This window comes from Taudactylus pleione, unplaced genomic scaffold (genome assembly GCF_031769625.1).
Source record: "Taudactylus pleione unplaced genomic scaffold, aTauple2 ptg000556l, whole genome shotgun sequence".
NCBI classification, from domain to species: domain Eukaryota; kingdom Metazoa; phylum Chordata; class Amphibia; order Anura; family Myobatrachidae; genus Taudactylus; species Taudactylus pleione.
The window spans coordinates 5,397,219-5,422,237 of NW_028284958.1; the positions used below are offsets into that span (position 1 = coordinate 5,397,219).

The window sequence follows — 25,019 nt, forward strand, 5'->3', positions numbered from 1 at the left end:
TCCAAGGCACTGATTTAAAGCCAGGAGGTTACCCAGCAGTTGTAAACAGCTGGTACTGTGGCAGGTTAAGGACATAATCATGTTTTTAATAATCAGTTTCTCGCTATCAAAGTTGACATCATGTATTCATTAAAGTATATATAAGGATTAAAAAAAACTATACTGCCAACACACATTACTGATTTGAGCCTACAAAGTGTCATTATTTTTCATTGCCTATATTTTGATTTTAAGTCATCTTTTTTCATCTTTAAAACATGCTTAGGCAAAATATCAGGGCATGCTGGAACTTTTGGTTCAATAACAACTAAAACGCTAGCTTGGATGTCTGTTCTGTTCTCTATGATTCTATATAATACTTGCCTGGAATCTCTAAGAGATTGCCAAATGAGGGGGAGACCAAGCAGACTTGTGAGAGAGCAGGCAAGTTGATACAAATTTCATCACCCAAAGTCAGGCCATCCTCTTGATTTCATATCTGCCCATTAGTGTTCAACCAAGGCTCCTCCAGATCATACTTAGTTTTCATCTATAGAAAATCCAGTTGGGAGATGTGGAAGGCGTGGCACTGCACATTGTGTCTTCATGGCTATCCTCTGCTGCTCAATAATGCAATTTGTGCTGTTGAGCAAAGGAGACCGGGCCTCAATTTTGCGGTTCACTGCAAATGGCATCATTGGACCAACCACTTCCATGGGTAAGTGTTTATAAATTATCATTGAACACTTCCATATATCTTACAGAGCTCTTTAGGCAAATACTGTGTACAGACTTCAATCACTAATTTATATTACTGGGGTTCATGCTATGTTGGAAGCAAACACACAGGCTAAACAAAATCCATAAACAGCCCTGTTTTCGTGTCGACGATTGCAAAAACAGATAGGTTTCATGGACCCTGTGTGTTTGCTCACGAAAACGGGACATTTGTCTCACGAAAAAAACAGGCTCTAATTGGATAGCCCAATAATAACCATCGGGCAAAAATCGCAATAACAGCCCATATTTTTTGTGAGAAAAATGATCGGGGCCAATTGGAAACCGGACTAAGCTAGATAAACACCTTAACTGTAGATGCCATCTGTGATACCTATGTCGGTCACTTGTAACCATGTAAAAATCACAACATGATATATAATTTGCTATTTAAAATTGCCCACCATTCATTGATAACAGTATAAATAGAAGGTATACAAGAAATGGTGGCTGGAAAGAGGGGATGAGAAGATCAGTATCAGTCCCTGCAACCCTGCAGACTTAAAAAAATGGAAGGTGGCCGCATCCTGACTTTGGTGCATAGCCCAATGTTTTCCCATACTCTTTCATATCATGTCTAACAACAAAGACCCATCCTGGCAACATTTTGCAGGGGTATGGCCTTGCAGCAAGGGGACCTCATGTCACAACTCCATTACAGTCACTCTGGGGGCTTGCCCAGTTCTCCTCAAGCTGCTAGACTGCACCCAGGCTCTCCCCATACTGTGTAGATGCAGTGCGTATGCGCATGACAACTATTCACCTGCTGCTCTGCTAAGCAGGTAAGAGAATGCACCCCCTCATGAGACACTATGGGCATCAGGTGGAATGACGGTATAGTGGGACTGTCCTGTCAAAAGTGGAATAGGTGGGGGGCATGGGGATATCAACCAAGACCTTCTCAGAAGGCGAGTATATACTAACAACATACTAAGAGCAAAACATACTGTAGCAAGAAAATCTAAATCAGGAAAGCAGAATGATATGCTTGCTTCATATAAAAGAGGCCTCAGACACTGTGCTCTAATCTTATCAAGAATCCAGAGGTCTAATCTCCTTTCCCCATCATAATCTGATTGGCCAAGAACACCCATTAGTCACTAACTATTCCCTATAGGTCTCACCTAGTAAAATATGCTAGCTCTACCTCAGGGTTTATCCCTCATCAGACGTATGGGGACATTTGTCAGCCTTTAAGTAAAAGAAATCCTCTATAAAAAAACAGCAGGTTTAGTCTTTCTTCTGGCGTAAAAATGAAAGCAAAAAAGAAACAGCACTTGACCAGGTGCACGTTGTAATTACCTAGAAACACACACACGCACACACACACACATATTTATCAAAGGTTTTAACAAGATACAGGAGGATACAATTCAACAGAAGATGACATTTATTATTAGCAGCACTGTAACAACCTATCCTGTGCTGGCTCCGCCCCTAAGTGCATGATGTCACGCAGAGGTAGGGGGCCACCAGCACCGGGAAGAGCAGGACTGCCTGGAGCACAAGTGGAATAGGCTATGATTTTAGCCATTTCCAGTGCTGATAGGATATTGTATAGACGCTGAAAACAGCTCTCTTACATTACTGGCACATTACACTGCAATTCGCTACATACTGTATGTCCTGATAAGTCTTTTGATGTAGACCATGCATTATTTTAAAAGGTATTCTTTGCAAAACACAAATAAAAATGACATTTATAGGTATTATTATTATTATTATTATTATTATTAATTCATAAGGTCCAGAGCATTGTATATTGGGGAAGTCTACTGAACATATAGATATTACAAAAAACCAAAAGGAATTCAAGCGTAGGAAGAAATTGAGCATAATATTGTACATATGATATAATAGGTAAGGGACATTGGCCCTCATTCAGAGCCGTACGCTCTGAGCAGAGCGCACGCTCTGAATGAGGGCCGGGCTCCATTTTCATGGAGCGTCCTCCTGGACGCTTGTATAGCTGTGGGTCACCACCCACAGGCTATACGAGCGTGCATTGTGATGGCCGCGATGGTCGAGACCATCGCGACCATCGAAATTGCGAGCCGGAGCCTGCGGTTGAGGTTTTCAACCGCAAGCTCCGGAGTGATTTTGGCTCTATCAGAGCCAAAATCACTCCCACTGACATCACTAGTGATGTCAGTGGGCCGGCTTCTGACAGCACGCCCCCTTAGATCGGACACAACGAGCGAAGGACTTTCCTTCGCTCGTCGCGTCTGGCGCATGCGCACGACGGAGCTCCCTCCGTCGTGCGCATGCTCAGTCCATAACATCGACCCACTTGCGAGCGGACAGCCGCTCGCGAGTGGGTCTGAATCAGGCCCATTGAGCATAATACTGTACATATGACATAATGGGTAAGGGACATTGAGCATAATACTGTACATAAACAGGGTTTTGAGAAACAGATGGAGTAAGGAACATTTTAATTTAATTGGAGAACCTGGTTAACGTAGTGCTAAACTTTATACAGTGGTGAGTGCCTGGAACAAACACAGCACCCCCTCATTGAAAAAGAAGACAAAAGGTTTCAGCAACCTGCTAAAATAAAAAGTAACTGTTAGTAGTGGACTTTAATTTTGTTGGCAAATAAAGATCTTATTTTATTTTTGCACAATATTTACTTTAACTACACACTAGGAGCAGCCATAGTTGAAGTGGTATATAGTGGCACTAGACGTAGGGATGGGCAATAAGTGGCTGTTGTAGAACTACACATCCCAGCATGAGATGTCGACATGATTGCAATCATCATGTCTTCATTCTAGTGTTGACATTATGAACGTCACATATGGTCACTGTCGTCCATGTGACTGGATACCATTTGTAGTGCTTTACAAAGAAAGGATAACAATAATAATGCAGACATGCCTGTTCCTGGCACTTACTGTACATCTGCTTGCACCTGGATGTCGGGCGTAGGCACTAGCAAACTGCTTGTGATTAGCTGTTTGTAATTGTGCCACTGACACTGATTGGTGCTTTCTTTTATTCCTTATTATCCTTTTGTGTGCGCATTTAGCAAGAAGTAAATACAATTCATACACAAGAAGGAGATTTGATTCTGCTATATTAGAGGGGTTTTGATGCCTAATAGCGAATGCATATTTCTAAAATGTAAAAAGAATTGCTGAAAAACGTGGGCTTAATTGTTTGTGACTAATGCCATGTATCAACTGGGAACATCTTCTACTGGTGCCCAGCTGCAGTGCACGCATGCTATTTTTACATGCTGCTTTTTTAGGATATGCCAAATTCCAATCAACTTTGCATCACATCCTAAGAGACTTGCTGGACCCCATTTAATTTCTGTGTGAAGGGCTGGGTCTCACAGCATTTCAGGTTTCAAAATGTATTTCATAAGTTAATTTATTAATACAAAAATAGCCATCATAAAATAAGAATGATATTTCAGTGATATTTTAAATATCTTCCCATTTATTGCCTGATGGTGGTCCTCAAGTTTCATTGACATACCAGCATGGTACATGATAAATCCAGCTACTTGTAAGCTTTCCAAGTATATCTATCTATTATTACAGTAGATTTACAGTAGTATTGGACTTGGTTTAAACTGATTTGGTAAAACAATATCCAAACCACACAAAAATAAACTTACTTGATTTCAGTAGAGCTGCAAGTGCTCCAATAGCTGCCCTAAGATAGAGAAAGAAAAAAAGATCATCAGTTTGCCAATATTTTCTACCCTTCTAAATATACAATGTCTGTCTGAATCTCGCTTGTGAATAGAAGGTGACACATCACAGGCATTTAACACATCCGTCTAAAGAAAACCATGTCAGAGAAAAAAAGTAAGTGCAATATATTGAGTAGACCCTTTGAAGTCATCACATTTAAGTTTCTCTGCCTTCTAGATCAGAAGAGGATTCATCAGAGAAAAAAGTGACAACTGTTTGACCTAAGGTTGATAAAATACTTAAATCGGCATGGCATACTTTCCAAAATTTCAAATGGTTAAAGAGTTTTATTGTACTGATATTGTAATGGGTACATTTTATTATTGTTAAAAATTAAAGTACATACATCCATAGTCCTTCAACTGAATCAATCAGGGTCCTTGGCCTCCGCACACCGAGGAGCACCAAAAATGGACGGAGGTACAGTAACAAGGTCTGGGAATGCAAAAGAGACACCACCAGGGGTGTTGCCATGCCCCCTTCAGAGGCATGGTGGTGAGGAATATACTGGGTGCCTCAGTATTCTGAATGTAGTGGGGCCTAAAAACTCTGAAAACACCTTAACCTCCAGTTATTAAAAGTGGAGACACCAATGGTCGTGGTTGAGATTCTACCAAATTATTTTTTTTTTCTGCTCGCTCAAGTCCCACTCATCAATACTAAAGAAGGAGAAGCTCACATCACAAGTGATATTACCAGTCCACTTATCAAAACAAATAAAACCAAAATATTAGTAGTATAAGTGCCTCCCAATTGGGATAATGTTCAATCGCCTCTCTCAGATGTTTATGCGATTATTATCGCTTATCTTCCAAGCACTTCAAATAGTAAATACAGCATGCGTAGAACCACCACAGAGATAGGAGGTAGGGATGGCTGTTAAATCCTACTTGCATTGAACTGTCTTGTTCATTAAAATATCAGATCCTTAAATAATTGTCAGGTACCAGGCATTGACTTGTTGGCTCTGCACCTCCAACTGGAATTAACTCAGCACCTCCGAACAAATGTTATAAAAGCCTTTCATAGTGTAAAACTGTATTTACTTAAAAGGGATCTGGTCAAAATACAGAAATGCCAGAATCCTGATGCCAGCGCTTATAATGCCGGTACCGGAATCCTGACACCAGTCAGAATCCCAGTGTCGGCATCTTGATGGTAAGAACTGGGGTTAGGGGGAGTTAGGGTAGGGCTTAGGAACTAGGGGGATGGTTAGTATTAGGCACTAAGGGGGGAGGGTTAGGGTGCGGGGAGGGGGAGTTTAGGTTTAGACACTAGGGGGGAAGGTTAGGGTTAGGCACCAAAGAGGGAGGGTTAGGGTAGGGAGAGGGATAGCATACCGAACAACAAGTGTCGGTAACCTAGCCTTCTCGGGGTGCCGGTGTCGGGATTCTGACAGCCGGGATACTGACAGCCAGCATCCCATACCCAACCCCTCAGGACATAGCCCAGTGTATAATTTGCAGGTAGGAATCTTTCAAACCGAGAATAGAGAGAAACATAACATCAGCATAATTATTATTGTTGAAAATTGTAAACTAAAATAAACAACCACTTAGGAAACTTCTGCCAGATACAGCCAGGAAGAGTGGACATCTAATCTTGGGGCGATCAAGTGTACATCGCACAATTATTAAACATAGACCAGGGGAAGACATCTTGTAAAAAGAGTATTGCCCCATGGTCCAAGATGACGTCATGACTGTGGAGGGGGTGGATCAGAGAAATCAGGAGAGTTTGTTTGAAATTCTTCCTGTCGGTAGGCTGAAGCAACTTCTGGGGATGTAAAATACTTAAAAGAGGTGGTGAGAGGGAGAGGGGGTGGGTTAGTAAACTGACTGACAAGTGTTGGTATCCTATCCCTGTCGGCATGCCTGCGTGGGGATTCTGACCGCCGGGATCCCGAGTGCTGGCATCCCATACCCAACCCAAATAATATTATTTGAACATATACACAATATAACAAAAATCCACCATAAAGATAAGATCTCTGCATACCAGATAATTACAAAGGTAAATGCATATCTAAAGTGACTGTAGATGGTAACCTGATAACCGTCCTGCCACCATAGGCGTTCGCAGATGCCGGCACAGGGGGTGCTGCTTCGGCACTTCTCCCTCTGGCGGGTCATGGACAACCCCATCCACACCTCCCAACGGGACATAGATTACTCACCTGGACGGCCACGTGAGCCCAAGTGAGAAGTGTATGTCCCGGAGGGGGGTGCGGGGTTGTCCAATAACTGGCGGAGGGGGAAGTGCCGAAGCTGCACCCCCTGTGCGGCATCTGCGCATGCCTATGCCTCCCACAGTGAAACCGGATGATGGCAGTGTTCCAGTCCTCCACCTCCTCGGGGTGTTACATGGTGGCTTGCTAGATCACCATTTCTCCTCCTCGCTTTCAGCCATGACCATGTTTTGGGCGGGGATCACTTACACAGTCTTATAATTATATATTTCTTTTTTACACATATATAGTGCAGTACCCAAACCTACGAGTATTTATTGAAAGGAATTTATTATATTTAATTTTATTTATAATGTAATTTAAATAAAATTATATTTAATTTTATTTATAATGTAATTTAAGGTAAAATATAAAACAATTATAAAGTCTTGGTGTTGCCCAGTTAATCAATGATAGGAAGCGGTTTAATGCACTCCTGTATATATAAGTCACCAAAAATTACCATTAAGCCATGGCAAAAAGATATACAGTAAATGCACATATTACAAATGTCTTTTTAAAACTCTATTCTCCTGGGAGATTAACTGTAATTATAATGGAGGGGGTCACTATGGCGTTCCAAGCTGGAATACATCCAGCACTTGATATATTTAAATTAGAGATAAGCAGTTTTACTCAGTTATGTTCGGATTTCAAAAACTTGATCTTACTGGCTATCCGGCACTTACGTGTTTTTGTATAGTCAATAAAATAAATCCGAACTTGCCCTAATTTGGCAAAAAGAATAAAGAATAGAGTCGAAATTGAACTGCTCATCTCTAATCTAAACAGCCCTCGTACATGTGCCATCATCCAAGATACCAGCACATGCACATAACATTCTTGGACAGAAGGCACAATGCTTGTGTACCACAATGGAACTCAAGCTGCTTCCTGATTATATACCTAGTGACACCAAGTAAGACTGGAACTTCCGGCCTCAATTCATGCAGCTTGTGTGTCCTCCTGCTGTGGCGTTACAGGCCTGCCTGGTTCAACCTGGTGCTGGTTAATGGAAAATAGGGGAATCCCATGCTGGTTTTTCCCCTGATTTTCCATGACCAGAACAGGCTAAAAGGTCCAGAGCTGATTATGGATTTGGGGGGGATGTCACGCCATTTTTTTTTCTTTTAATTTTTTTGCCAATTATAAACTTTTTAGACATGTTTTTAAAGTCTATTTTTAGGGTGTACTCCAGTGGCGTATCTATAATGGGTCCAGGGGGCCCCGCACCGCACACACTGCACCCATATTTTTTTTAAACTTACCTGTCCGAAGTCTCGCGTCGGGTGTCACTGCTGCTCAGAACACTGGAAAAATGGCCGCCGAGGTTGGGGAGGGGAGTGCCCCCGAAGTGTGAATGGATGCCGCGCGCATGCGCTCGGCAACCATTCACTGACGGGAGAGGGCTGGGGGAAGCCCAGCCAGTGACGGAGTGCTGGGCTTTACCCCCAGCCTGACGTTATTTGGAGGCGTGCCATGCGAGCATACCTCCAAATAACATCACACAGGGGGCATGGCCTATGGTAATTAGGCCATGCCCCCAAATTCGGTCGCACGTGGCGAAGCCGCCTGCGAAGGTAAGGGCGCCTTCTCGAAGGCCGGCACAGGGTGTTCCGAACCCTGGAGCCGGCCCTGATGCCAAAACATGGGTCAATCATGCTGCAACTTGGGGGGCGGGGGTCTGTGAGATCACAGGACCCATTTTGCGCAGAACCCTTAACATCAGAGATGTACGCTAAGTTGCTAACCATTGGGTTAGCATACAGTACATCTCTGAATTCAGGCCCTCTGTGTACACTCAGTATTACTCATGCGCCATATGGGTATCTCAGACTTTTCGCGTATGATCAGTAGCAAAAAAATGCTCAACTGTGCAAACTTTAACACTGAACCAGGACCAGAATCTGCTGCAACCCAGCAACTAAAGCACATTCCCAAAAATGCCCCTTTCGGATCAGCTCCTCTGCAATTTAAACAATCTTGATACACTAATGTAAGGACGTGGCTGTAGAAAATAAACACAAAAACAGCATGTTATGTAAAGGAAGATGTAATTGATTTTCTATTATTTTGGATCAGTTAAATTTGTAACAGTTCAGCTTTGTTTAAAACTATTCAGTTATCTCTGTCCAAGACACAACAAACCTGTACGTCATGCTTGAGGATTTTATATACTAAACAACGCACCGAAATGAAATACGCATCGGCACAGAAGCTTAATGGCAGTACATCTTGCTAAGCTTTTCAAATCTATTGTACGGCAAGAATGGATGTGCAAACATATCAATTTTTATCGCTAATCCAATGAACATTGAGCTAGATAAAATACAATGTCTGAGAAAACTGAATTAAAGTAGATGAGTGATAAGCACTGTGATATAAGCATGATATAATAAAAAGGTCGGCCAAATCTCATTTATTTCTACAATACTACATCCTTGTTCTTGAGGTCATGTTACCATGGTTTCTGCATAAACACAGACCTGGATACCTAGAGGGACTGGGGCTTTATTTAACCATTTGCTTCATAGAGGCATTAGCAATGTATAATACAACGATAATTGCTGGCGCCTGCTGTAATGAAGGCATTCATTGAAAATTAGACTCCCAGGCATGGTGCCAGAGTGGTCAGCACTCCAAGTCATTGTCTGTCTTATTCACAAAATAACCCCTAGAATTAGAGGAGCACACGATGCACTTAATTTAATTAAAGTGCAATCTCTCTTGAGAATAGGACTACATGTGTGACTTGGGCACACTGCCATCAGCGGTGTCTGATAATTCGCCTGGTATACTACCCATATTATTTGCAACTTGGAGATTAATTTCACACATATTGCAGAGAAATACTCTCATTGCAAAACACATATTGCAGAAAAATATCCTTCACAGCAACCCACAACTCACTGTCACTTTCACTGTCACTTGCAGAGTGCTAGTGTTCAAAAATATATTTTTAAATAAGAAAAACATTGTTGTAGAACTACAGGCACCATCATGCCCTAGCACTCAGAGTTTGCTGGGACCTGTATGGCAGATGCTAAAATAAATAAATAAATAAATAAATAAATAAATAAACAGAAACTGTGAAAAAAAACTCTACAGTAATTTTATTTAAAAAAATCTCCCCACATAACCTAATTTTTGGGCCTATTCATCATCACTTCATTTCTACAAAAGCAGGTGAAAATTAAAATTTTCACCTGCAATTGTAGAAGTGAAGTTATTGGGCCATTCATCACAAAGGTAAAGCAGGAGATATCAAAGACATCTCATGCTTTCCTTCCTCTAGCGGATTGGCCCGCTGTCCCCATATACTAGTATGGGGACAGAATCCATCAAGCTCCGAAAATACAATGTTTGCGGAGCTTGAGTGCGGGAGCATTCACCATCTTCAGATGCAATTATATATTAGTCTTATTTCTTAAACTTAGTGGCCTCTCTCTGGGTTGGTGCCCAAAGGCTGATAGGCTTCGCTGCCAGTATAATGGCTTTTCTCTTGCTTCCAGGTATGGATAACCCTGGAACATCTGGCCTTGTCCTGGTTTCTGCATCGTACATCAGGGCCATAACTAGGGTAGTGCGACCTGTGCCATGGCACAGGGCACCGCAGGGCAGGGGGCGCTGTTTGGGCCTGTAAATTTTCCTGTTTATTATCATTCTCACTTGTAGCATCTTCTTCTTTTATCCCCAGCATCTCCTAGCTGCCCAGGAGTATCCCTGTCTCTTCCCTGGCCCTTCCCCATGGTGCACTTTCAGGTGTACTATCTTATGTCCCTATTTAAAAATGGGGGGAGGGCACCAATGCGCTCTCTGGCACAGGGCACCAAAAAATCTAGTTATGGCTCTGTTCTACATCCCTTAGACCTGGGCACCTGCATCTGTGGATCTGGTGCTCTTTTTTGCATTGTAATTTCTACTGTACTTTTGGGGCATTCTATCCTGCAATGGTTGCACTGCTCAGGAGCCAACCACCTTTTGCCCATCTTTGCATTCTGTGTCAATTTTGGGGCCCATGAGCTACTTTCACTACTGGGTGACTGGTGAGGCGCTGGGGATGGTGCTTCTGGGGAAATGGAGTTTCTAGCAGTGGTTTCCTTATGGGTGTGGGGCAGGTAGGGTCTTTTTATGCCAAGTGTTTACCTATATTAGTGCCAGTGCTAACCCTATTTCTGTTGCAGATTAGATTCCACCTTGTCAGGTGATGTGAAATCAGAGAGCATTTCCCAGCCATTTCTGAGTATATGGAGGATTCTTAGTATTCAAGGGAAGTCTCCGAGTCGGGTGAGCATGTCAATTCTTGTGCAAATTTTATGTGGTTTGTTACAAAAGCGAGATGTCCCCAGAGTTGTGGGCCCATTTCAGCTAAATAGTCTAGGAGGAGCAGGAGTGGAAGTAGGGGTGTGTTTGGTCATTTGAGTGGGTTAGCTAAGGTGGAGCAGTATCCCAATATGGCCACCCAGAGAGGTTTGAGGATGCAAGTGCGGATTAGGCTATTCACTGGCCACCTCTGTATGTAGACATATTTGCCATCACTGATGTAGCTAAGAAGTCTTGGTCTGCTGTTATTGCCAAGGTGGATATGGGGGAAAATGTCTTTAAGTCTATGACAACTGGCTAAGTGGCATGTACAGTATATCTTAGCTGCATGCTACCTAGAGACCTGCCCCAGGGAGGCCCTGAACATAATGAAACACCTTAATATTAATAAGTACCGGGTTTTGATAAGTGGAGGGTTTGTGATGAGTAATAAAAAATGATTGCTCTGTCATTGATTTTGGTTATAAAGATGTAGAAGTGTAGCTGGAGGTCACAGAGCACACCTTTATATCAAGGCATTTTCATTGATTTTGGTTATAAAGATGAGGAGGTATAGCTGAAGGTCATAGAGCCACACCTCCACATCAAGACATTTTCAGGAACCAGTGTCAGAAGCAGGGTGCCCTCCTACACTGTGGAAGTCCCGGTGCAAGTGATAATAATAATGGGCAGTGTATGAAAGGCTTATAGTGCCCCTTTCAGCATGTCTGCTTGCGCAGAGTAAGCATACACGCAGCAAAAACCTGCAGCCTCTTCCTTAGTTCTCAGCCTACTAGTAAACCTTTGGTTGAGACAGGCCCTAAGTAGGCACCATGGCCAAGTGGCTGCCATGGTACTCAAATAGAGTTAAAGCAGTTTTTTTACATTCAGGGTTTGTGGAAAGTTTAGAGGTCCCTGGATATGAGTGTTCCATGGAATTTGAAGTCTGCTAGAGACATGCATGGGTAATGAGGTATACGGTGCAGAAAGAGGTTTATCTGGGTGGATGTGCAGGACTTTTGCAGAGCCTCTTATCGTGTACTTGGAGTTATCTCAGGTGGCTGTGATTCTTAAAAAAGAGCCTGGGGAATTCCATCTGATCCAGCATTTATCCCACCCAGATCTACCTTCTGTAATTTTGGCCATACTAGAGAGTCTTTGCAGAGTCATAGGCCCTCATTCAGAGCCGCACGTTAACAACAGTACGCTCGTTGCGTTCCGATGTTGACTAACCGCGCATGCGTCGGTGTTACACTGCGCATGTGCGTACGGCAGATTGCGAGCTTTTTTTCTCTCGTTCCTAAAATAGCGTACAGGAAGTGACATGTCAAATGTGATTGACAGAACAGGGCGTTTTTGGGTGTTGACGGGGGTGGAGATGAAAAAACGCAGGCGTGGCGAGGCGTTTTTGGGGCGTACATACATTAGCAGATGCGAACGTCAAATGTGTTCGGACCGTCTCATACGTCACTGAAACATCCGCTTTCCCTTCAAAATGCTCGCACAGCTTAGGGTCAGGATTACTCGACCACATTGGCGATGGCCTTCTCCTCCATCCCGGGACTCCACGATGGTGCAGCGATTAATCGCGGCTGGTCAGTAAAGTAATTAGTGTTGGATTGAAATCCGGCTTGGTATGTGTTTGGAAAGCAGTTTATTGGGATAGCACAAAAGCGTACGCAGGTGGAAATCAGAGCTGCTAATGTCATGATTACACAATCAATTAGCGTACATTTTTGGGGTTTTATTTTGGCCACAATTTGGTGGTTATGGCCTATTGTAACAATAATGTCATCATCTTTTAATTAGCTCCCCTTCTTTTTGGTTTACTGTGGAATTTGCATCGCTATGTGATTTTTTAAACGTTCCTTAAAGAGGCCTTTTTTTTTTTTAAAGAGGGTCAGTTTTTGCCTTTAAGGCCAGGATTAAATGTAACCCATTTGTACAATAATGTCACAATACAATGTCAGTGTTTTGTTTTTAATTTATTGTTTACACACAAACAAATTGGCCTAATATTGTATTGCCTTTTTTTGTGGCCAAGATATTTGATCCAAAAAAAAATATAACATAACTACTAACATAAGCGTAAATACAAAATTTAAAAACATTTCACAAGAAAGGAGAGGGAAGTTTTGACCAGAAAGGAATATGAGCCAAGCACAGAAGGAGTGTGGGAAAAGTCGCCATTGCTGTCACCGTTTTCTCGCCCGTTTGGCTGGGTGAGGGTGGGCGCCAGACCGGGTCCGGGATGCCATCGGGCTGGCCTGTCCAGAGGCAGATGTTGTGGCCTCTGGACTAGGCACAGGGCTAGGCACATTTGGAGGATTGGCTGATGTTGTGCCAGAGGTGGAGGATCCGGATGTTCCGGCAGGAAGGGAGGTTGGCTCCACCATGTGCTGGCGAACGAGCTGCTCCAGGGCATCGGCGATGCGGATGTTGGCCCTGGTATTTTCCGCCAGGGCCTGACCAATGGTCACGTTGGCCGCAGCATTTTGCTCCAGGGCCTCAGCCACCCGTATCAGACTGGCGTCCATCCTCTGCAGAATCTCCGTATGGAAATCCGATTTAAAATTGAGTTCTGTGAGGAGGCCCACTGCCTGCGAGGGGGCACGCCCTGGACTGGCTTCTGCAGGGTCCTCAGCCGGATGTACTGGTTCCTCCCCTGCAGAGCCAGCAGAAATTCTGCGCCCAAGGCTCCCCTCTGGAGCAGACTCATCCGCCTCTGTCTCTGTTAGGAATTTGGAGAAAAGTCTCACATTAGAATCTACATATTGGCACAATAGCATTTCTGAGTTGGTGACATCACAAGACTTACCTTGGCCAACATGAGGAGCCGCAAAGTCTGGCATGTCCGTATCCATGTTGGACACGCCAAACACCTCCACAGCCTGCACACACCCCTGTGCCATCTCTTCTAAGTTTTTGTTTGAGACGATATTTGAAGTCTGCCCATCTGTGGAATGAATTTGGAACCATTATCCTTTTTTTTACAATGGGGTTTGTTTATAGGATGGGAAAGTGTTTACTTACCGCCGTTTGACATCCCGGGCTAGACGGACATAATCACCCACCCTATTGACAGCAACGGCGACCTCCTCCCACATTCTCCACTTCTGGCTTTGGCTCATATTCCTGGCTGCCTGGGGCAGGATGTCAACGCACTTCTGGATCAAAACCTCCATCTCCTTGCTTGTGAAATGTGGCTGCCTTTTTTTTTTGCCAGCTTTGGCGGGTTGACTGGGGCCAGCAGTCTCTTCCATGTCATCCTCCTCACCTATTTGGGTAAATATGCAGATTTAGCCACTTCACAACTTGCACAATATTATGTTTTAAAAGAATCATTGACACAAAATGCATGAAGGCCTTACTGCCGCAATTTTGACCATTGTTTCCCTGGTTTGAAGCCATGTCTCTGCTTCCAGCATGAAATCATCCAGAAATTCTATGTGATTTCGTGACGTATTTATACATGCGTCCTTAGTTTGCGGCCGCATCATTGATTGTGCGTCCCTATGATTCATCCTTAATTTGTGCGGGAAAATAAACACTATTTATGGCTTGGTGTGTGTGGAGTCGAGGTGGGGTTGTTGGAGTGTTGTCGGTTAAGTGGTTTGGATTTGGTTGTTTGCGGTTGGAGGATTTGGCAGAGTTGGTTTTTTGTTTGTTTTTGCTACATTTCTTTGGTTTTTCCGTTCGCATTTTTTTCATTTTTTCCACATCCTTTCCTGATTTGGTAAGTTTTGTGCATTCAAATTTGTGGCCAATTGGTGTATTCTTCTGTTTTGTGGTTCGTTAATTTGTTTAACACTCATTTAATCTTTTTTAGTTTTTTTTGGTTTTCGGACCCAAAGAAGTTTTTTGTGGAAATCTTATATATTCGAGTTGGGTAAGTCCATTTTTTGTCTTGCATTTGCGAATTAATTACCGCATTTTTGACTGTTGGTGTAGTGACTTGCATTTGCGAATTAATTACCGCATTTTTGACTGTTGGTGTAGCGACTTGCATTTGCGAATTAATTACCGCATTTTTGACTGTTGGTGTAGTGACTTGCATTTGCGAATTAATTACCGCATTTTTGACTGTTGGTGTAGCGACTTGCATTTGCGAATTAATTACCGCATTTTTGACTGTTGGTGTAGTGACTTGCATTTGCGAATTAATTACCGCATTTTTGACTGTTGGTGTAGCGACTTGCATTTGCGAATTAATTACCGCATTTTTGACTGTTGGTGTAGTGACTTGCATTTGCGAATTAATTACCGCATTTTTGACGGCTTATTCATCATATAATCCAGTTTTGCTTTTCCCTTTTCCATTTTTTGGGTCCATTTGAACCCTATTTGACGTACGGTGTGCAATGTCGTTTTCATCGATGGCCAAATGTTTTTTTCCGCTATTTTCTGTGTTGGCTTGCAACAATTTTTAAACAAAAAAAACACCCTCTAAATTTTTGAAGTCTCATTGTTGGCTTTTTTACAGTTTATACGTATCATGACAATACCCCGGCATGTAAGCAGCTATGGATGGTATCAGAAAGCTAAGTTGTTTTTTCTTACTTTTGGGGTGGGTCAAAAGCCTTACATTGTAAACTTTGAATTTCAGGTAGATCTGGGGCGAATTGTTCTGGCCCTGCTCCCGGAAGACGACCAACCTCAAACTCGTCCCAGGCGTAGGCATCGTAGGCATGCAAGGCCCCAGATATTTCGAACACGTGTCACCCTTTTTGGAATGCCCGATGATGAGGTTTTAAGACGCTACCGTCTACCTCCCAAAATCATCATAGACACTCTCTCATTAATAGAAAGTGATCTTGAGCGGCAAATTGACAGTCCAACAGCAATACCACCACTGACGCAATTTATGGCGGTGTTACATTTCTGTGCCTCAGGATCGTTTCAAACAACGGTGGGAATAGTGGCGGGCATCTCCCAATCCTCCTTTTCCAGGATCCTGAGGGCAGTGATGGAGGCACTTTTCAAGCACCTCCATCATTTTATTAAAATGCCTTTGGATATGGGTGCCCTTAGTGTGGCCAAGGCCAATTTTTACCAAATAGCTGGCTTCCCACACATCATAGGGGTTGTGGATGGTACTCACATACCACTTCAGCCTCCAGCACGGCTGGAGGCAATATTTAGAAACCGTAAACACTATCACTCCCTGAATGTAATGGTGGTATGTGATGCCTCCCTCCAGATCCTGTCCCTGAATGCTAAATTACCCGGAAGTGCTCATGACTCCTTCGTCATCCGGCAATCAGGGATATGGCAGAAATTAACCAACCTACAAGCTGGTGATGCGTGGCTTCTGGGTAAGTGGAGACCTTTAGTACATAACAATGTTAAGCTTGATACACAGTGTTCCTGATGTGGTCTATTTTTGTTCACAGGAGACAGTGGATACCCTTGCATGTCCTGGCTGCTCACTCCTTATTTGGCTCCCACACCAGGGCCACAAAGTGCGTATAATTCCGCACTTACAGCCACCAGGCAAGTGGTGGAGCGCTGTATCGGCCTTTTAAAAGGCCGATTCAGATGCCTCCACCGCTCTGGTGGCGAGCTCATGTATGTGCCGGATATGGTGTCGAAAATTGTGGTCCTGTGTGGGATATTTCACAACATTGCCATAAGGAGTGGTGTCCCAATGCAGCCAGAGGATGCCTTACCTGAGGATGGCCCCCCCGAGGTTGGTCGAAGGTCAGTATGTGGGGGGGCCATACGCGATGATGTGGTGGCCAGATTTTTTAGGTAAGTTTGAACAAAACTCCAGTGTTTATACCTAATGTGTTTGTGTTTTTTGGCGAACATCTAATTTATTTTTATTTTTCTCACCATCTTCTGTTTGTTCACATAATCTTTGGCACTCCAACGCTCACTACTTCCTGCTACCCTTACCAAACCTGGATCTGGTCCTTTTGGGCATATATTCTGGAACCCATATCGCAACGCCAAGTTTGTGGAATCATGTTGGCATGGTCCTTCGTCAACCAGTTCTTGATTTTGTGTTTTTATTTAATTATTTCTTGGTATGTGTTGTATTTGAATTTATCACTGTGTATTTTTTTTGGGAGTGACCACTTTGTTTTCTCTGTTATGTTGTGAATAAATGTTTGAAGAGTGAAATGGTCTTCCTTTTTTGGGACGTTAACAGCAAGTGTAACCAGGTTAACACAAGTTACATTTGACTAAGGGGTAAACCAGTACTGACGCCAGTTGAGCAAAACTGAAATATGTTTTCAGCTTCCCAATCCACACCAAAAGGAAGCCTGGCCCAACCTTGGGATTTGTAAGATTGGCCTAAGCAGCTTGCGCACCAAGTAGGAACCTGGAAAATGTAGAAATCTGTAATTGACACTACACCCAAAAAGGGAAATGACATTGTTACTGTTATGTGTTTCTGGTGTCTGTTTGACATACAAAGACAAAACACAATCTAACTTTTAAAAAAGGGAAATCCTTGCAGGAACAGTCTACTTATGTCAGGCTAAACTATCTTGGTTTTGGTTTTTAAAAATGAGCCACAACGTATATTTGTCTTAATAAATTTATTTGGAAAATAGAACCAAAAAAAAAAATCTAATGCCGAAGGAGGCCAGACAGCCGGTCGAGGGCCACCAGAAGGCCGATTACATGTTGGCGCATGTGCCCCACAACATCCGCCACCTCTTGCCGACGCCTCTGTTCCTCTGTGGGTGAGAAAAGTGTGTGGGTTAATACAACAATAGGGAATCCACAGAAAAATATAAAAAAAAAACCAAATCACTCCTAAACCCAAAAACAGAAATAAAAAGGGTGGGCTGGCAAAAATACAAGGCCTAGGTACAAATTCCCACAGGTATGATATGTGTATGCTTAAATCACCAGGAAGAGGTAAAGGCAAACCTTCACAATCAACAAAAGTCAAGCCACAAAAACACGAAGAAAGGCACGACACATGATTACATACAAACAGTTTGTGCTTTAAAAAAAAAATTTAAAAAACATACCGGGAGACAAATCGGGAGCTCCGGCCAAACCTCCATGATCCTCCTCGGAGGATCCGTCATTCCCCAAAGAATGGGGCGGAGTTATGCTGGACTCCGGGGAGGGGGTAATTGGAAGAGGGGTGGGTGGAGGAGAGGGGGAAGTGGGACGGAGGGGAAGGAGGCCCGACATTTCCGGGAGAGGGTCTGGGAAGGATGGGGAGGAGTGGGGAATAGGGGAAAGATTTGGGGTGGAGTGTTGGCTGGGGGTTGGGGAGAGTGGGCGGGAACGCCATCTGGAAGGACGTTGACGGCGGAGTCTTGGCTGTCCCCCTAAAATATGTCAAAGAAATTGCGTTTAGTTTATGGACAAATCCGGGCAACCAAACAAAAAAAAAAAAAAAAATAGCAGTAGAATTAAAAAATCAGAAATAGAGGGGAAACATGCAGACGCAGATATGAGTACCAATAATACATAGAACAGACAGGAAAACATGCAGACGCAGATATGAGTACAAATAATAAATAGAACAGACAGGAAAACATACAGACGCAGATATGAGTACAAATAATAAATAGAACAGACAGGAAAACATGCACACGCAGTTTGCCCCACAAACACAAACATTAAAACCACAATACATAACACTTACTTGCCAGGATCTGCATGCGAAAGCATGCCAGCAAGCGGGGCGTTCGCCGTTGCAGGTCGGACCACCTGCGCTCCAGCTGCCCGATGTTGCGGCGTGAGCCGAAGGACCGCAGGCGGGACCGTACCTCCGCATACGCGGAGCGCTTCTGCCGGTTGGTCATGGGTTGAGGCTGGCTGGTGATCCGGCGATCCATGACCTCCGTAAGCACCAGCAGCTCACGCCTGGTGAATGCGGAGGCTCTCATGATGGCAATGGTGTTTTTCTAAAAAATCATTTTTGATAAAGTGTGTAAAAATTTTCTGATTGGCTAATGTATTTTGGAAATTAACAGGAGCAATTTTATTGGTTAGTGTATGAGTCATGTGTTCGACAGGGCCAGAAATCTCTGGAGAGTTAGGATAGGCTTGATGCAGTGACATGCGTAAGCAAATTTAAATAAAGAAATGAACCCAGGGAAATATGCGGGGATCCACAGCAATAGTACAATTGTTTAATTGTGGTTCACATGTTTTTTGAACAATAAAAGCGAATGTTTCATCCGTACGTATTCTGCGGGTAAACACAAACACGGACAAGAGTAAAGTTTCTTGCATTGTGTTGAAAAAAAAAAAACAATTAAGCTAATTGATACATTGATTGGCATGATACGATTGATGGAGGTAGGCAGAATAAAGGAGCAGGTAATCGACATCTGCCAAGGCCACTTCCTGTTTATACGTGTGCGTGCGTTCCTTTCAAGCCATTTCGGGGATGTACGCTCGCTATTTCGTACGCTCGTTAGTTAGAGGAGGGGTCGTCAGAGTTTAGGGAGGAATTTTAGATGCGAACGAAAATACGAGCGAGCCATTGAATTTAAATATTTTTGTACGTACGCCTAACGTACGTGCGCCCGCTTGCGAGTGGGTCTGAATGAGGGCCATAGACCAGTCATTTATTGAGGCTTTGCTTTTAGTGAAGGTGCATGGGTGGGGCACTATGCTGGGTAAGATTTATTTGGAGTTGGTCTTCTGCCATTAAATAACCATTTAATTTTGGTTTATGGAGTTTTAGTTGACAGCTACTACTGTACATTGATATATGGCTGTTCAGATAGTGTCTCCTGACTTACAGTTTATTTGAACTCTTTGTACTTTACTGCATTGGTGTATCATGTCTGTAATGGCAAATAGGGGGTGACTCATTATCTGGTGGATTTCCATGATGGTGAGGTCCCTGAATCCCGGTAATGTTTGGATCTCATGTCTTATGCGGTTTGTTCTAGCAGTTTAGCATGCCAAATTCCCAGAGAAAAAAATGAAGGGCTTCCACTAGGCTGTCCTATTTGGATATTGCAATCTACACCATGGATTGTTGTTGTAAGCTACCTAGAGAAAAGGTGATCAGGCTGAAAAGGGTGTTAATGATCTACCAATCTACACTTCTCTTTCCAGCACCCTTCCTTCCTTAATTGTCTGAACCCATAAATGTTATGCTCACTGCATCCACTTCATTCACCAACCTATATAAGCAGAGACAAACCTCACACGCACAAGACTGCCAGCAACATCTCACCCAACCCAAGGCCAAGTACAATCCCAACTATCTGCTTTCACTCTTCTTCTCATCCCAAAACTTCAAATCTGCCTAGTGCTTTCAATCTCTCCAATTTAGTCCCCATGTCTTGACTACCCTCCTTGTGTTTTTTTCCTGTGCTCTCTATAATTCATCCTTTTTGTTGTAATGATCTTGTTTATATCCATGATCAATTAACTTTTTAATCCCTCGAACTCCTCCTCCAAAAAGCTCCTCCAGAAACCTTGCATGAATTTATGGACAAAGATGATTGTGTCTGTATTGGAGAAAAAGTTTATACCATCTGATGGAGGGACAGTGGTGGTTCAGGACCATTCCTTGCTGTATATGGACTTAGGAGCTAGTGTCCGCATGTTTTTAGTAATGGGCCTATTCTTTATTAGGGACCTGTTGTGGCTGCTTCTCTATTCAGAAAACAGCCAAAACTTACATTTTTCAGAGTAGCCTGCAGAATCTACTCCATTCTCATATGGTGTTGGTACCTAGAGCATCTCTCCTTCATATGGTATGGAAGTCTGGGTTACGAAGAGGGATCCAATCCGATCCTTTCGCCTCCTCTGGCCCTGCGTCCCCTACAGTCAGTGCTATCTTTTTTAGCAGGAACATGGAGGAATTGGATTCACATCCGCTCGCTAGAAGCATACGCTCGCACCCAGCGTATGCAAATATTGGCAGGCAGGCGATCGCACGGCAAGGCATTAGCACACCCACTATGTCTTAGCGTTCGATCGCTCAGTGTATGCAGATGCCCACCAGCCTGTCTTAAGATGCCCACTTGCGCACGTCATCTCCAGGAAGTGTATGCAACCATCGGTACATCAGATGCGATCCCAGCGCTTGAGGGTGACCATACCCTTCCGCAAGCACTGCGAGCACTTCAGTGTAAAAACCAGCCAGGTGACGTGTACTATGATGCTGCCTATATTTTATGCACGCCTTTGAAATGGCATTGAGACACTCAGGCACACCTTCGTTCGCTTCTCCACTCCCCCTTTTATAGTGGCCAGCCCCTTTCACTACCCACAAACGGCCTCTCCTGTCACTCACTCTGCTGGGCTGTCTATGCGCAGCGAGCGAACGCTTCCCGATCTGTCGCTGTGGATCGCGCATGCACACTGCAATGCGTACGCATGCGCACAATACGAACTTCGGCCAGCTAGGAGCGAACGCATCCTAGCGAGTGGATCTGAATCAGGTCCTCGGTTCCTGAACCTCTCATTAACTATGATGTAACGTCCTGAGCCAAAATGTATTTTCCATAAGATAAGTTTTATTATAAAGTCACTTTTGAGTGCCTTCTTTTCAAAATACTATATATACAGTATGTATATATAATATATATTTAGCTATATAAATATATAAATATAATTGTTTTTCTATAATTCCACCCCCAGTAGCTCCACCCACAGTTCCTGAACCTATTTTTTCTGAAAATAGCCCTGCCTACAGTACTGCGCATGTTTTATCTCTGGTCACATATGCACACAAACACTGCTGGGTCAGTGCTGGCAATGTAAAATTCTGATGCTACTAATTAGCAGCGGAATCCTCTGTGATAAGTATTGCAGGGATGGCTGCTATTCGGAGCAGTGATCTCTGCACCGGATCAATATTGAATTACTCTGGTAGTTTACTTATCCACCACCACAACTAGCAGTGAGTTGGATATATAATTATTGTGCGTCAATCTGTAATGAATAGGCTCCTAAGTGCATAAGTGTATTTTGCAAAACAAATGCAACAGCTAGATTTTATTTTGAGGGACAATATTATTAAAATGAGATAAAGGGATAAAAAGGATCATTTGACATAACATTTTTCTTGTCTAAAAAGAACTGTAATGGAGGAAACAATAACAAAAATCCTTTCAAACACACAACATGACATGTAACGATGACAGACCCGATGCCCAGGCAATCTCATGATTCATTTAAAACATGAGTAAAGTTAAACTGAGCAATATTTCAGGAGGAAATTTAAAAAGCTTACATCAATATAGAGGTTAGTGCCAAAGTGTTAGTATGGTACGTTGGACTTTAATGTGATATTTCGCTCTTTCTCCATGTGCATTTTACATGTACAGTATCTGTAAGGCCAGGAAGCTCGATATAGATTGAGATTTACTTACATCTCAAAAGCACCATATGACAAGTAGGCGCTCTTGCAGATATAAAGAAGTTGTGCGTGTCTGCACTTTGTAAACTACACTGTATATCAAAAAGTAGAATCTGCTAAGCCTAGAGGTGTCGTTCCTACTATATAATACTATTGTTGTTTTATTAATTATTGAAGAGTTAAGGGGCCTATCCATTAGCAGATCTTTCTCTACGATGAAAGACAAAAGATTTATCTCTTGAAAATTCCTGGGGCTGCGGTGACAGATATCTGTCATGTACATTTTTGCAAACGACGAACGATATTGCATGACATCATTCAGGGAATGGATTTTTATAAATGTTTCTATTAATTTTCATAAAAAATATCATTCGTTGTTCACCGCTTATAAACTGACAGATATTTCTAATATCTGGCAGCGATATGCGATAATTGACCAACATGTTGGAGAGACGAAAGACACAATTTATCGGCCGCGGGAGTGCACATCTGTCATCGTTCAGGGCCTATCCATGACAGATAAACTGAATGACTGAACGATATATCGTTCATCGTTCAATTTTATCTGCTAATGGATAGGCCCCTTTACAGTACAAAAAAGCAATTAATATAAAGTGAATTATTATTTCTGTAGCAATTTGAACACCTTCTGTTACATAAAATAATCACAAATATATTTTATTTATACAGCACTGCTATCAATACATGTTTTGCGTCATCAACCGGTTATAAAACATTAGCTTCTTGATGAAATCTTATTCCTATGGCGAAAAAATAATTTTTATTATTTTGGGATCATCTGTTTAGCACTTGAAAATAACAGGTTTCAGTTGTTACCTCCCTCATTGCAGAGACAGCAGTGGCTTCTTAATCCACTCGGTAGTCCCAAACATAACCAATATCATCCGGGGGGTTGGGTATGAAATACCAGCGGCTGAGTAGCCGCCAGTTCATATCCCAACAGCGGCATGCTAAAAGCTGAAAATCCCGACAGAGGGTCGTAAGTATATTAACCCTACCCCTCTCCCCACCCTAACCCTCCCTTAGTGGTGCCTAACCCTAACCTCCCCCCCTAGTGCCTAACCCTAACTTCCCCTTCCCGCACCCTAAACCTAACCCTCCCCGGGGGGTGCCTAACCCTAAGTACCCCCAGGGGTGCCTAAACCTTACCCTCCACCCTCGTGGCTATCACCTAATTGGTCCCCGATTACCTTCGTTCGGTTGGCCAGCTGTCAGGATTTCGGCTTCGGGCTAAAGATAGGCGTTGGGATTTCAACAACAAGCAATAATTTAGGACCCGGCGCTAACAGTGGTGTATTGCAAAGAGTGTCACAAAGCTGCACACCTACACGAGAAACTTTGCCAGTCTTCTCTCAATCAAAGCAGAACAAAAATTGGTATGATGTGGCGCTTATCATACACAAAGCAGTATAAGGATTATTATCCTATTTTAATCACAATCACAATATCACAATAATAAAAATACAAAATTACACATATCCTAAAAAAGACATTCACATGTACATATCAAATATCTAAACAATAAAAAAGGTCTCAAAAGGACCTAGAGAATAGCATATATCCTGATTCCACACGATACTAAACAAACGACACTAATGTGTCAAATTGGTGCCTGTGTTGTTTCAAATAATTGGAAGTTGATGTTTATATAGCCACAATGATCTAAAATGTAGCAGACAGTGTTGCAGTAGGGCTGTTACGTTACTGTGTTAAAGTTCTAGTGACACACTTCCAAAAATCCTTTTATAGAATATCCTGGGTGAATTTTGTATCCTCACAGTCCTGGATCAGCATATTGTAGAGAGTGATCCAGCTCCTCACTAGTTATGCTGTATATGTGAGTAAGCTGAAATGTCCAGATCATTCGTGTGCCCCAAACAAACTGTGCGGCTCTCTGTTAGGAGATCCAGCGTGTTCCAGCAATTGCCCAGCGTCTCCAACAAGGTAATGAGAGCAGGGTCCGTACTCGTAATAATTTGCAGCGGAGCAACAGTGTTCTTGGTACAGCGACCAGATACTCACTCTCGATTATAGCGGCATGCACACTCTGGTAACAGCTTCCATAATCAGTGTAGTCAGGTGAGGGGCAAGCAGGGCAGCAGAATCCCAAGTTTGGCACCATTATTCTCACCCTCAATTGGATTGTCCACACTTTCTATGGTTTAGATCCAAGGTGCAGTGAGAAAGAGATTAAGGACCTCATTCAGAGTCGGTCGAAGCGGCCGCACGGTCATATGGGAAAAGGGGCCGGATATGCAAATGATTCCCTCTCAAGTTGCGTCCCTAAGTTCGGATCGGTAGCTGGCCAACCAAGGGGAGGAAGCGGCCAAAATTAAAAAAAATATGCCCCCTTCTCATACGCATTGCACGTCATCTCCAGGCATATAAGGATTAATCGAGACCATCAGGAACCATCGGAACTGGTTGTAGAGCTTAAGGTTGACAATACCCTCTGTTAAGCTCTACAATCATGTCAGTGTAAAAACCTCCCATGTCACATGTGCCATGACACTACTTTGTTAATTATGCACTCCCATAAACCGTATGCACTCCCACAAAACGCCGTTCGCATAATTAGGCACGCCTGAGTTCGGATCTCCACTCCCCCGTTTTCAAGCACCTTCCCCTGTTACCACCCACAAACGCCTCAATCTGTCACTAAAACTACCGATCTGGCTGTGCTCAAGGAGAGAGAAATTTC

At 43.1% G+C, this 25,019-nt stretch overlaps 1 protein-coding gene across 1 annotated transcript in view; it reads right to left on the reverse strand.

The window, feature by feature from the left end:
* The window catches only part of AGBL1 (AGBL carboxypeptidase 1), a 676,305-nt gene that overhangs the window by 569,564 nt on the left and 81,722 nt on the right, over nt 1–25,019 (reverse strand). Inside the window, exon 6 of the mRNA XM_088452839.1 lies at nt 4,385–4,422. Within this exon, the coding sequence (XP_088308965.1) occupies nt 4,385–4,422 (38 nt within the window). The remainder of the gene's footprint in view (nt 1–4,384; nt 4,423–25,019) is intronic.